The following is a 14,585-nucleotide window of genomic DNA, read 5'->3' on the forward strand; positions in this document are numbered from 1 at the left end:
CAGGGTACTTGCTCAAAGCAAAAATCATCTAGTATAGGGGTACCACAAGGGTCCACTCTTGTTCTTAATTTATATTAACGATCTACCTAATTTCATCACATACTGTAAGTGCTTGCTGTATTCTGATGATATTACAACATTAAACTCTGATAAGATTCATTTATTTCTCCAAGAGAAAAAGGCCGGGGACAAAAAGCTGCCTTGGAGCAGCTTGAGAAGCCTATAGAGGGTAGTGGTACTGGGGTTCTTGTAGATGTGAATCTCCTTGGGAAAACTGCAAATGTGCTGGAAATGGGTCCAAAGTTCGGTGTTGAGCCTGACGTTCCCGCACATGAGCTCCTTGCCATCAACAGAAAAGTCGCTAATAGAGTGTATTCATAAATGAGATAAAAGTGTTTGCTAGATGGCATTGATAGCCTGGAAAGGAGTGCAGTTTGCAGTCTTCCATTCAATAACAGAGCAGCGACGAAATGTGTTGCATCATTTTTCAACTCCGATGACCTATGCCTCATGACTGCAGATATAGAGGGCAAATTTGTGGTGATGGAGTTGGGCTGTTTAAGTAAGAAAGCTGTTCAGGCCCAAGAGAAAGTAACAAAGTCGAAGGCTATGGCAACAGCACTGTGCAGGGATTTTAATTTTGAGAAACTTGCTAAGGAAATAAATATGTGCGGAAAAAAATAGCCTCAACATTTCTTTCAGCATAGAAATGCATAAAGCTGATGTCCCTTTTAAGTCAACTGTCATGGAAACAGGAACGTGGCATCATCATATTAGCAAATTTCTTCAAAAGCGCTTGTACGGGATCCGTATAGAGGATCCCTTTGACACAGGAAGTTCTTTGGATATCATTAGGTTTCTGAATGAAAATCAAGAGATTGGCTTTGCACATGCACGATGTTTGTGTTACGCAAGTGCAAATTCTCATTTCATTTCACCTTTTCCTGAGGGGCATCAGCTGCTAGTGAGCACTCATGTTGTACTGTCTTGTCCATGTTGTTTATTGCGCATTTAATTTTGCTATATACCATGAACGAACTAGCTAAGTAGCAAGCCTTGTTGTTGTCTTAGAGTGCACAAATTACTTTTAGTTCCTGTTCCTTCCATCTGCTTGCCACAGTACTCAGAGCAGGCTAGCGATGATTGCATGCACTTGGGTGTCAAAAATGTCATTAACACATTTCAGACATAAAAAGGATGTCGTATGGTATGTGGAACCTCATTTGAGCTCATCCATTTTTTTTTTACATACCATTCTCTTATCATTGTATCATGCATTCATGAATTTATACATCAACTACTGCATAACAACATGGGGTGACAAACACACTAATCTTGTGTCACTACAAACCATTCAGAACAGAGCAATCAAAATAATAGCCTTTAGCTCATACCACACCAATGCCAAACAATTATTACAAGCCAATAATATTGTTGCAGTGTCCGATTTAATTAAATATAATCTAGGCATCTAAGGTAATCGCAAATAGAATCAGGAACACCTTAGACTTCTGTCAAGCAAAGTACCAGGCAGGATTCCGTAAAGGCTACTCAACAATAGATCATATTCACACTATCAATCAGGTGATAGAGAAATGTGCGGAATATAACCAACCCTTATATATATCTTTCATTGATTACGAGAAAGCGTTCGATTCTGTCGAAACCTCAGCAGTCATGGAGGCATTACGGAATCAGGGTGTAGACGAGCCGTATGTAAAAATACTGAAAGATATCTATAGCGGCTCCACAGCCACCGTAGTCCTCCATAAAGCAAGCAACAAAATCCCAATAAAGAAAGGCGTCAGGCAGGGAGATACGATATCTCCAATGCTATTCACAGCGTGCTTACAGGAGGTATTCAGAGACCTGGATTGGGAAGAATTGGGGATAAAAGTTAATGGAGAATACCTTAGTAACTTGCGATTCGCAGATGATATTGCCTTGCTTAGTAACTCAGGGGACCAATTGCAATGCATGCTCACTGACCTGTAGAGGCAAAGCAGAAGAGTGGGTCTAAAATTTAATCTGCAGAAAACTAAAGTAATGCTTAACAGTCTCGGAAGAGAACAGCAATTTACAATAGGCAGCGAGGCACTGGAAGTAGTAAGGGAATACACCTACTTAGGGCAGGTAGTGACGGCAGATCCGGATCATGAGACAGAAATAATCAGAAGAATAAGATTGGGCTGGGGTGCGTTTGGCAGGCATTCTCAGATCATGAACAGCAGGTTGCCATTATCCCTCAAGAGGAAAGTGTATAATAGCTGCGTCTTACCAGTACTCACCTACGGGGCAGAAACCTGGAGGCTTACGAAAAGGGTTCTACTCAAATTGATGACGACGCAACGAGCTATGGAAAGAAGAATGATAGGTGTAACGTTAAGGGATAAGAAAAGAGCAGATTGGGTGAGGAAACAAACGCGAGTTAATGACATCTTAGTTGAAATCAAGAAAAAGAAATGGGCATGGGCAGGACATGTAATGAGGAGGGAAGATAACCGATGGTCATTAAGGGTTACGGACTGGATCCCAAGGGAAGGGAAGCGTAGCAGGGGGCGACAGAAAGTTAGGTGGGCGGATGAGATTAAGAAGTTTGCAGGCAAGGCATGGCCACAATTAGTACATGACCGGGGTTGTTGGAGAAGTATGGGAGAGGCCTTTGCCCTGCAGTGGGCGTAACCAGGCTGATGATGATGATGAATCTAGGCATGTGGTTATTCAAGCATACCAACAATCATATTCTCCTTTTCTTTCATTCAATCTCCTTCACTAGACAACACTAATAGCACCAAATTTGCTCTCAAGAACCTCATTTTGCTCAAAGTCCCAACTAACTACAGCAAGCAAACTTCATTTCAGCACATTTTTTTATTATGGAGCTCACTACCATTAGCTTTAAAATTAAAGCCACAACACTCATTTATTACAAAACTCAGAAAGTTCTTTTGAACCAATCTAGTTCTCCATAAAATGTTTTGCATATACTACATAATGTATGTTATGCATTGTCATTGGGAAATGATATAGTTTATTATAACACATTTATTAATCACATGTGACACTTAAAACATGCTGCTTTTCAATTCAGTTTGTTCATATTTCTATATGTTGCTGATTAAGCTCATCGTATAATTCCTTTGTGTTGTAGTATGTTTTTATAATTGCTGCCTAATTTGGTTTTAGTTGGTGTTTTTTACTGTTGTTGCTATAACCAAGTTATCTTTTCCCGTATACCATGTGCAGGAGGTCCCAATTCAGTCTCAGACTCCAAAACCTGCTCCTGGACATTGCATTTTGTAATAACTTTATATATAGTTATAAAATGTTATTATGCTTCTGGCCTGTTTGGTGCCATAATCACTTCTGTACACGACTATAAACACACAAATGGTTGGCATCTCCCTTATCTCCAAGCTTTTTTTGTGTTCATCTTTTGTACTCAAGAATATGTATCAACTCGCATAGCAACTAACATAGCTAAGTCATTTCCGTTTTTCTCGCCCCAACGAAGCGGAAACCAAATAGCTATGTAAACAGCCTAATATTTCCTGGGTAGTTCTGAATGTAAGAGTGATTTTCTTGAAGCCTTCTTTAGAGCCAAGATGCACAAAGTGGGGAAGCCCTATAGGAGCATTATCACAAAGTGCAGTACATGGCAGAACTCAATTTCTATCTGCAAAGGCATTTGGGTCATTGAGTAATTGACAATGTATTTCTTGTCGGAAGTTTGCGAAATATAAAAAATTTTCTTGAGTACCGGAAAAAGCTTGCACGCATTTTCCATTGATGCTGAAGATCTGTATTACTTTATCCTGCATAACCTTCTGCTCTATGCTGCAGAAGAGTATCGACGATCACAGCAGTGTAAATTTTCAATTCAAGTCTGATGTTTCTACCTGTAGTTCTTGGAACTTCTGTCATTTTATCTTAAATTGGCATTTATATTATGGAACAGATTACCTTCCATCCATACGAATTCAATCCTTTATCAGTTCACGCACTGCGAATAGCCTGAGCAACATATTTCTAGCAAGAATTGATATAAGCCATCTTTTTGCTAAGTCACCTTGAATGCTATTTTCTTTTACATTTAAAATACAGGAACGAACTTTTACACTAAAACTTTGATACAATGAAAGTTTCACTCATTTTCGGTGACCTGCTATCTGACTCGTTTGAAGGGTTGTTTGGAGGGAACTTGTAATCATGGTATTGTAATCATCATCACACGACGTATATCGTTATTTGATCACACTCAGGAATCGTGAGGCAGACAGTTCGACGCAAGGCTGCTTTTTGTGTTAGAAGCCTTCGTACAAATTATGGCATCCGTAGTTCACAGTAAAGTAAGGGCTATCAGCACCAAGAGATTTAAAAGTGTTGAGTTTCCTGAAACCGAACTGTTCTGAAGACTGCAGAGACATTTTGTTTGGATGGCCGCTCCGTAGCAAGCAGCACATGTTACGACGGGGTAAGTGAACCTCAGCTAGGCGACTGGCCATAGCCATCTGGTGTAGAGGGATCAGGCAGTAACAAGACGCTCTCCTCGTGTCCATAATTTTTCGCCACCTTCGTTCTTGATGTCTTTTATGCACTCTGCACCCCCCCTCCTCATATTCTTCACCCAACACCCCTCCTTAAACCAATTTTTCGTCAGTCAACGTCGCAGTATTCAATATTTACCGGGTTGTTTAACGGTGCAGCAGCCCCTAACATTCCTATACTTCCTTTTACCTCTTCAAGGTGGCACCGCTGCATGGACGACATAGCCATTCATCTACTATCCCGCCCACCTGACTGTTGTGGCTGTTTCTTAGCTTACCTGGTGCTGTACCTCTCCATGATATATTTTGTTGTGTGCAAATGAGTGTTCTGTAGGTTTTTCTTGTCCCATTCTTTGCGCTGGTTTCATTCTTCCCAAAGTGCACAATCTAGCCCCACAGCAACCTCTCCTCAAGTTTATTTACATAATAAAAGTGAGAGACAAGGGAAAGAGAAAAGGGGGAGGGGTTTGCTTATGTGTTTCCTAGACAAGTAACAACCATTTTCAGAATGCTTTTCTTCCGCAAAGCGTGGTCGATGAATCGGTTAAGTACCAGAAATGAGATGCTCTTAGATGACATGAAGGACTGGTGGGGAGCAACAATGCCCCAAAGTTTTAAGTACGCACTCATCCTTTCTTTCTCTGTGTCGTGCGGTGTGTAAATTTTAGCATTGATCCCACCTCAACAGTTATGGTTAACACGATCCAGAATGAGGCAGAGGCACGCCACAGGTAGGGCGTCACTGTTCTACCTGCTACAGGCATTCGGCAACACCTTTCTCCTACTTTGCTTTCCAAAAGCGACGCATTCCTTGTGCCCATTTAAGGGCAAGGGGTGTGGTCCTAGACACTGAATTCAGGGGAGGAAAGCGGGGGGGGGGGGGGGGGGGTTCTGCAGCTGAAAAAAAAAAATTTCATCACCTCTGTCCATGACTTAACTATGCTTTCAAGCAGCACGGTTGGGCTGTGCATTTCTTATCCATGGAGGATCTCATCAGTGGTGCATTTTGTGTACGCAGCTGGTGACAGGCATGAAGCAAGGGCTGCTCTTTCTCCAGAGAATGGCAAAGTCATCATTCTTCAATGAAGAAAAATGTGTGGTTGCTTCAGACAGCTCTTTTCACAATTTGTCATTTTTCTCTTCAACAGAGTTTTTCTCTCTCTCTCCGCTCCTGTAATTATTACATACCTGTCATAGGCACACACACTTGGAGGGAGGAGCAATGTGGATGAACTTGTGTGTTCACTTCGAAAATGCCTCGATAGTGGCCGTGAATGCAGTGAAGGTCCCTGACAATTTCTGGAATCTAACTAGATGCAATAGCCTGTCGGGTTGCGTCTCTTGAAACGGGTTCTCTTATTTATCCGCTCGCCCTACGCATGCCCACTAGCCAGTGCGTCCCCTGCATGAGAGGAAAAATATCTGAGTAAATTGCCCTCATGTTCACTACAGTGAATACTGTAATTATTGTAATTAGACCCTCAGTACTTTCTTGCTCCCCACTCTGTGCTTTCTCCTTTTCTGTTCCCTCTTCATTGCACCCCCACCTACCCTTTCTTGCCACTGGGTGTCAGCCACCGCCAGTGCAGCCAGCAAGTTTTCTTTGTTCCAACAAGCATAAATGTAGTCGCTTTTTCCAGAATCAGATGCGAGCTGACTTGGACGCACCTTTTGCCTATTTGTTCTTGGTACGACGGCCAAGATGTTTTTGTGCATGTGCAGGGGAGCGGAGATCGCCCTCATGACAACCCCCCTTTCCTTCAGACCGCCCCTAGCCCTCGACTTGCTTTCACATTCAACCTTTCCCTTTCAACAATAATGCTCTTTCTGAGCCCGCCTCCTAAAACTTTGTTCCATGGGAAAGGAAGGAAAGCAGGGGGGAACGTCAACCCCCCCACCCCCCTTCACCCCCCTAGCTATGCCAATGCTACTATCCAAGCTAACCAAGAGGCAAGCCAATTGCAGACCCAGGCCAAATTAACCAACCAGTAAAAAAGTAATGACTCTGAACATGGCAAATCAGTTGTGTAGAATAGGTGGAAGTTTCATGAAAGGGGAAAACATTTTTATCCATGAATGCCATCCACAGAGAATGAGGAGGAAGACCCATGAAAAGGGAGAAGAAATAATCACCGGGACATAAAGTAGTGAATAAAGGAAGGCCACACGGATTTGAGACACCTCAAAGTAGTTTTAAAAGAGAAGACAGCTTGTGTTGTGTGTCCCTTTCTGTGTCTATCATCTTTTGTGGTGCTCTAAGTTTTGATACTGTAAGACTCAATGACATGTGGAAAAGGAGAGGGGACAGAGCAGAATGGGTGAACAAAGCCATGATTTTGGAAAGTCTGAGGGTTTGGAGATGCAGTCGGCAACACTCTGCTGGACACTTTGCTCCATCTCATGCGGCTATGCTCCATGGGCTGAGTGAGCACAACCAAGAACATCCGCAGCAACGACCTGATGGCAGCTTTACCATGAGGACGCACTTCAGCTCTTGTGGCTACGCTCTGCAGGCTAAGCAGACAGGTCCAAGCGATCTAGCCTTGTAGGCCCGATATCACCCTTGAGACAGGCCACAATGACTTCACGAACACCAATGCCATATTCCTTGCCACAGTGCGATGCCGTGTCATGCAACATCAAAATCAGACCAACACTGTGTCTTTCATTAACTGTTCATAAATATATTTGGACTTCTTTTTCTGCAACTTTGAAGACTCTTGAATGGGTACTTTGTGGTTCATAATTCGTAGAGAGATAGGGTTTCACTGACAGGTGTACTTGTATGTTTTTTATAGTATTATCTCGTGTGGTTTCAAGTTACTCTTAGGGTAAATTAAAAAATTTTTTCTGCTTTATGGGTTGATGATGACACAGAGTTGCACACACTTTAATGTTTTAAAGCGAAGCTCGCTTTGCCTCTTCTGCCAACTGTACCATCGCTGCTGCTGTCTTGCCAAATGTGTGAGCAACACTGAAAATAATGTCACCATCAAAACGTCCCCATCATACCATTGCATCTCTACTGGCTCCAGGCAGAGTCCTTCCATGTTTTTCTGGTCACGAAACTCCGCCGTCACTCTATGGGAGAGGTTCATATGCTGCCCAAAGGTGCCGCGATGCGGCGCCACTGTGCCACAGAGGGCATCGTTCGCGTACCGAAATGCGTGCGCAGTGCGAGGCGACCTTACTTTTCGGGTGCGTTCTGTGCATGTGCTGTGCTATTTTTCGAGTGTTGGGCTGTTTGGTTGAAGTGGTGGGGTGGGACAACGACGCCGAACACGTGTTGCGTGCCTGGGTGCCGTTCCGGCAACAAGGGCACGACCGAAAAGGTGTCGTTGTTCTGTTTACCTAATAACAAGGAGCAGCGCGAGAAATGGAAGCAGGCCATACCGCGGCAGGGAAGTGGCGGTTTTAATTTCAATCGAAGTATACACGTGTGTACGCGAAACACTTTGACGCCTCGGACATCGTCACAGCAAAGGGGAGAGCTTCATGTCCAGCAGGGGGTGGTAGGAAACCAACCAGTTGAAGCGGTACCAGTTAAAGGGACGCAGTAGGTATCACGATTATCGTGTAAAGGTGACCACTTACAAAAAATTGCAATGCTGATGATGAAGGAGAATAAGGGTGTTGTGAGATCCGATCAGGGCATTGATGACAAAACACATTTGCTTTATGCTTTGTTGCAACCTCAATTTGTGTTATACCAGGATAGAGTAGTTCACAGCAACAGCGCCCTTACTCCGACCATCTATGAAAGGTATAGCATTAGAATTCCTTTAAATGCAAGTGTTAAAACAGAATAATATGCATTGTTTTATTTTCCATTGTCCTTTAGTCTTGGCTATTGGTGGGCTACAATTCTTCAATTGCACGTACTTCTAAGTCTATAAGCTGCTATGAGTAAGGTTATAATAGCACACTGTTAGCTACATTTGTATTGTGATTTGCTGAGCAAGTTTTGTGTGCATGTTTAAGTAACAGCTGAAGAAGTAGAAAGGTGGTATCTCTAACAAGCCATTTAAAAAAAAATTGCTGTATTTGTGATGTGGCTACTTGTGTTCGTTTGAGAGTTCTTTAGCCGTATGTTATAAAATGCTTATGCTTTACACTTTCTTGTTTATAGAAACAATCGACTATGCATTCTGTACTTATTGCCATTCGTTTGCTGGTGTTTGTTTCCTGCCTCCCAATGCATACCTCTCACGTTTGATCTTATTTCTTTATGCGTATTATGTCATGCTTTTAACAAACTTCTTGCATTGTGAATGGTGGACCATTTATGACCAGACGCCTCTGTGCTATCTGCATTGTGCTATCTGCATTTATTTTACATGATAAATAAATAATCGTGCTTGTATTTTGTTTTTGCACCAACACGTTTTATTTCTTTTCTTAATCGAATTATAAAGTTTTTTTTTTCATTTTTCGACCATGATAAGAATATCAGGACCGGTGATTGCAACATTTTAACATATTGTTAATGGTTGCGAATTAAGAACCAAAATACCTAGTCTCGTCGTTTCTGCGTCGAAACCACGAGCAGCTTGAATAAGTGCTGGGCTTACTGACGCTTCTAAACGACTGCTTGCTAAGGCAATTGGCTAATTACAGCTAGTTTCAACTGTGTAGGTCCTAACACTTCAGGTTCGCCTTAATCCGTTGTTAAAAGCCGCACCGAAGACATTTAGTAGCGAAGTTCGTCTTGCATTAATTCTACCTAAATCTTATTCAGAAATGGCATTGCTTCGCAAGAAATCTTAAGCGCATGGAGCAGCTCAGTTCCCTTTTCTTTGTCATTAAGTATTCTGCGGTAGCAGCCCTTTGCAATAACAATTTCATTCTTTTGATCTCCTTATAAGATACTGCCCACAGAGTCCTTCTCTGCCACAGTTTAACAGAAACTGAACAGCTGTGCTCGGCGAACAATCTGGCGCTATGCGCAACGGAGAATTGGCGCTTACTCATCTGGTGATAAGTGGGACCACTGGCGTTTTGTTGCGAATGCGCGGTGTTTAATTTAAGGCAAATATTAAAAAGTGGAGCCCACCGAAGCGTTGAGGCGAACGGTGATGACGAAGCAATCCGGACCGAGACCGCCCGGCCGTGTACAGCGGACGCACTTCGACGGGGGCGAAATGCAAAACACCCGTTTATTTAAATTTAGGTGCATTTTAAAGGATCCCAGGCGGTCAAAACTAATCCCGAGTCCCCCAATAAGGCGTGCCTCATAATCGTATCGCGGTTCTGGCTCTTAAAATTCCAGATCTTTATTTTTTTTTCGGTCTGAGACCGCCGCAAACTCCATGTTATGAGCGGCTTTCTTTTCGTCCCGTGCGCTCATATCATCGCAGAAGACACGCTCAGGCAGTAATTTAATTATATTCAATGTTAAAAATAGTTACGTGAGAGTAAAGCGATCGTTGAGGAAGTTGAGAAAGCTAGAATAACGAGGCTGCCCCACACACAACCACAGCGGTAGCGGCGTTCGCATGCCCTCTCATGCACGGTTGCGCCTCTAGCGGCGGGCGCTGGCTCTATATGAAACTGAGGCGGCAGTTTCGTGACCAGAAAAAACATGGAAGGACTCTGCTCCAGGCTAGAGTCTTGAACAATTGGCCGGTTGCAAACATAGTGCAAACAAACTTGAAAACTTAATATGAATTGAGACAGCCTGCGGTGGCAGTTGATGCATGCAAGGGTAGATGCGAGCCCTAAAACCAGCATGCCATCATCGTCATGCCGTCATGGTCGTTCCATTGTAGTAATTTTGTCATAGTGATTCTACTGTCAACATAACATTGTAGTCATGCCTTCGTCATCATTCTACTTTCATTATCGCATTGTCATCATGCCATCATCTTCATATCACTAAATTATTTTAACATCATCATCCTCTTGTTGCCATGCTGTCATCGTCATGCGATTGTCACCACTGCATCATCATGCAGTCACCATCATGGTCATTCCATTGTTGTCATTTTGTCGTAGCGATTCTCGTCGCTGCCATGCGTTCAGCGCCGTTTCAGCATCATTATGCCACTGTTATCCCACAATTGTAATTTTATCTTTGTCATTCCAGCTTCGTAATAACCTTTGTCACACCGTCGTCCTCATACCATAGTCAGTGCTCCACAGTAGTTGTCATGCCATTGTCAGCATTGCATCGTTGTCAAGATCGTTTCGTCTTCATTTTGCTGTAGTGATTACAATGTCATCATGCAATTGTCACCATTCCATTGACATTATACAGTCATCTTTATGCCATGGTGGTGATTCCCTCATCATCGTTGCTTTGTCATGTGTGGCATGAGCATGATCGAGCGCAACAAGTTCACGTTGAGCGAGGCAGTCCTCAATGATAATGTGTCCAACAGAATCGTGTGGTCTCTACTTGCAAATGGTCACTAAGCAGGAAAAGCATTCTTCACAATCAATGAAAGCATCCCTTTAGCTGATTCTGACAGTATGTGGAATCTGCATATTTTTATTCTAGCAACTTTAAAGGATTTAACAGACTGTCGCCTTTGTTCTCACTCGTCGTTCGCAACAAGAGAGCATTTTTTTGGTCTTAATTGTGCTGTGTGTCCACAGGTTGCATGTTCAAATCATATCCGCATCAATTTAAAAAAAAAAGAATTTGGCAGAACCCATCACAACATGATTGTCAATGGCAATGTGTTTAGCATAAAAGCATTACAGCTATACAATACTGCCACCATCATAACCAGTCATGTATGAGGTGTGTTCTGCATGAGGGATTCCTATCTCATGCCACCCTATGAACAGTCTAGTGGTGCAAAGCAGAATTGAATCTATGCCACAAGCGCTCAAGGAGAGCCACCCAAAGCATTAGCAGGCCGAGCCACAATGCATCTAGTATGTGCCCCTTTCAATGAACTTTTATGCCAAAGCTTCACCGAGCGGGGCCATGAACACACTAGGTATATGGCACTCTTCAATGAACCTATTGCCAACACGGGTCATTGAGTGTGTGCCATTGAGTGTGCAACAAGCAACGGAAACATTCTCAGTATTCGCAGGCACCAGGGCACTGCTTCTCATCTCGGATGCCATGCACAGATTTCTCGGCAAGGCCCCTAGATAGCACAGTGTGTCCAGAACCACGAAAGAGGAGACCGGTTGCTGCATAATGCATTTCTCAGCATCCGCACACATTGGTATGCCATACACTTTGGAGGCCACATGCAGGCTTCACAGCTAGATGGTGTTGAGAGGTCCCACTGCACAACACGCTTCATACGTAACTAGTTTAGACGGCGGCAATAAGTTGTGCTGCTATATTGATCCAATGTTAACGCTTTGCCATCGACAGTCATTGGGAGACAAGTTCTGTCGCAATGTTTTTTGTCATTGTAGAGGGGCTCATTCCCACTGGCACGTATCTAGTTACCCAAGTTGGCATCGAGGAGGTACATTGAAGAGCGAGTGGTTCACAGACCAAGTGGCACATACCCAGACCCGCATCCCCATTGACCCACGTCAGCATCAAAGACATTCGCTGAAGAACTGCACACAGGTGCGGAGTGTCACAGGCCTTGTGGCCCAAGTTGGCTCGACAGCTGGTTTCAAACCATGGTCCCTCAGAACAGCAGCCCAAGACACTGCCCATTCAACCATGGACCACCCAGAGACAGACCGACCATCATCCCCTAGAAAGCGTGTGAAGTACCCTAAGAATGCTAATCGCATTAAACATACTGCTCCTTTCTGTCTCTGCAGCTTCCTTCTCTGATAGTGAGGTGTGCATATCATAGCGGTCTTGAGCAACACAGGTCAATGAAACAAAGCTGTTTATAAGGGCAGACCTGTGCCCACAAATCTGTCCATATTCCTGGCTTAGCAAAAAAGACTTGGCTAATCTTAGCCAAGTCTTTCTGTTGGCTATCCAACTAGCTCACTACCCACTTCACTACTCTCTTGACCAGCCTGCAAGCGTTCTTTGTCCGATAGCTCACATGCACACAGAGCTGGCAGGTGCATTCCGGCTCCCTGCGTCATGATGGATGCTGCCAGTGTTTCACTTCAAGTGCAACTGTGTAGAAAGCACAGTGTGCGTAAAGTGAAATGCATGTCCCTTGAATGCAGACAACTCTCATAGGCCTCCAACATAGACGAAGGTCTCAAATTAATTTTTTTTACGAAAAGCAGGCAAGATGCCAAGCACTCTATTGAAGATCACAGGCCAAACAAAAAATTTGATCCTGTTGCGAAATCTGCAGGAAAACAAAGCTACTGCCAGTGTAAAATATTTTATATTTGTTAGAATAAAAACACAGGCCATTGTATCTTGCTTGGTTCCGCACCACAAAAACCCAGTCAACGAGAATACAACAGGCTGAAAAAAGAAAAAAAAAACATATTGAAAGGGAATAACTATTCTGTACCACTAACGTGAGCATTGTGTTGTGTATTTTTTCACATGGAGGGCAGAGGTCTAACAGCCCAGCTTTCGGGTGCAGGTTAATGCTAACCTTCAATGTATAAATTCCATTTATGCCTTCAGGGATAATCAAACCTTTTATGATTATGCGCAAAGTAAAGGAGGACCTAGTGGCTATACTATTCAAGAGCATGTGTAGCCAAACCGTCCAAAAACCTTTCAGTGGTTTCAGTAGAAAGTACTGCAGCCTGAAATGTGATTTTTTTGCTTAGTACACACATTGACTTTTCTCAGCCACACTGTTTAAAAGTACAGCCCCTACTGTGTAAGTAGAGGCAAATATATGTCACGTACAAGCCCGTATTTTCGTGTGTCAAGGCGCACCATTGAAAACATATATGACGTCTCGCTCAGGCATTAATAAAGCGCTTCAAATGCTCTTCATGAGGTTAAAAGTGCTGACAACAACGCAAAGCTTGCAGTATGGACTAATGTAGTTTTAAAAAATTGCACCCTTCATATACAAAAGCCTAAATTTACCCACCATGTCACCTGTAAATATTAGTATCAGGTCCACTCGGACATTTCATATTTATTTTTATCCTCTTTTTCTCCCACTCTCTTCTGGAATCATTTAATCCCATTCCTCATCCCTATACAGAGTAGCATGCAAGCGGTTATATACGCGCCAGCAAAATTCTCTGTTTTTCTAATAAAGAGCCCTCTCTCTCTCTCTACTAATTAAGTTAACTTACTTTTCGTTAGGTTATATTTGAAAAACTTCGCCAGCTAAATGTATATACTGCGCACAAGTAAAATGCATGCGTCTGCTGTTACAGTTAGATTATAGCCGGCTGCAAAGAGTTAGTAAAGAGACAGAGACAACCGGTTTCGAGTTAAGTATATAATACAATCGCAACAATTCGCATAACCATAGCCTGCTCAGCGAGGAAGAAAGCCGTGCCAAATGAAGGATAACTGCTGGGAGCCTGCGTGCCCGCCACTAAAACGGCGCCCTCGTCTCCGAGGTGTACAGACCTGTTCGAGTTCCGGCAAGAAGTGCGACATATTTCCCGGCGTACTGCTGTCCCTGACATTCAAATTGAGCTAAGCTAGCTATGCGGCGTAAACTTCACGCACCAGAAAACGACACACCCCACTGTTCGCCAGCACAACAGCACAACCACAGAACACCTATACGGCCTGCCACATGAGCGGAAAACCAGCTGTGAACTCCTTTCTGTTTCTCCTCTCCACTAGTGTCGGTCCTGAGCATGACCTACTGGAACTCCAGACCTGCACAGATATGCGGCTTCTATGGGAGCAGCTTGCGCCCACTTTCGTTCAACCGACAGCCGTAGTGGCGCTTTTATAACCTGTTCGTATGCTACGCAGTTGGCGGCTGTGCGGCGTTGTAATTAGTACGGGAGCTGTTGTGTTGTGACAAACTCTCTAGTTGATTATTTTTGCTAACACAGTGACAGTGATATCACAAGGCTTTGATCGGTCACTTGGCTCCAAAAGTTGGCTGCCCGAACCTAAAAAATGTCCGAGCGAGTAGTCCGCTGCTCTCTAAAATAGCGTTAAATAGCCGCTCCTATTGCCTTTTTCAAGCAGATTATTACAAATCA

General features: G+C 43.4%; 1 protein-coding gene across 1 annotated transcript in view; it reads right to left on the bottom strand.

The window, feature by feature from the left end:
* The window catches only part of Sec10 (Exocyst complex component Sec10), a 196,718-nt gene extending 182,509 nt beyond the window's left edge, over positions 1 to 14,209 (bottom strand). The window contains exon 1 of the mRNA XM_070527533.1: positions 13,993 to 14,209. Coding sequence (XP_070383634.1) covers positions 13,993 to 14,022 — 30 coding nt within the window. The 5' untranslated portion in view covers positions 14,023 to 14,209. The remainder of the gene's footprint in view (positions 1 to 13,992) is intronic.
* Positions 14,210 to 14,585: the final 376 nt, after the last annotated feature.

Source organism: Dermacentor albipictus, chromosome 10 (assembly GCF_038994185.2).
Source record: "Dermacentor albipictus isolate Rhodes 1998 colony chromosome 10, USDA_Dalb.pri_finalv2, whole genome shotgun sequence".
In the NCBI taxonomy this organism is placed as follows: Eukaryota; Metazoa; Arthropoda; class Arachnida; order Ixodida; family Ixodidae; genus Dermacentor; species Dermacentor albipictus.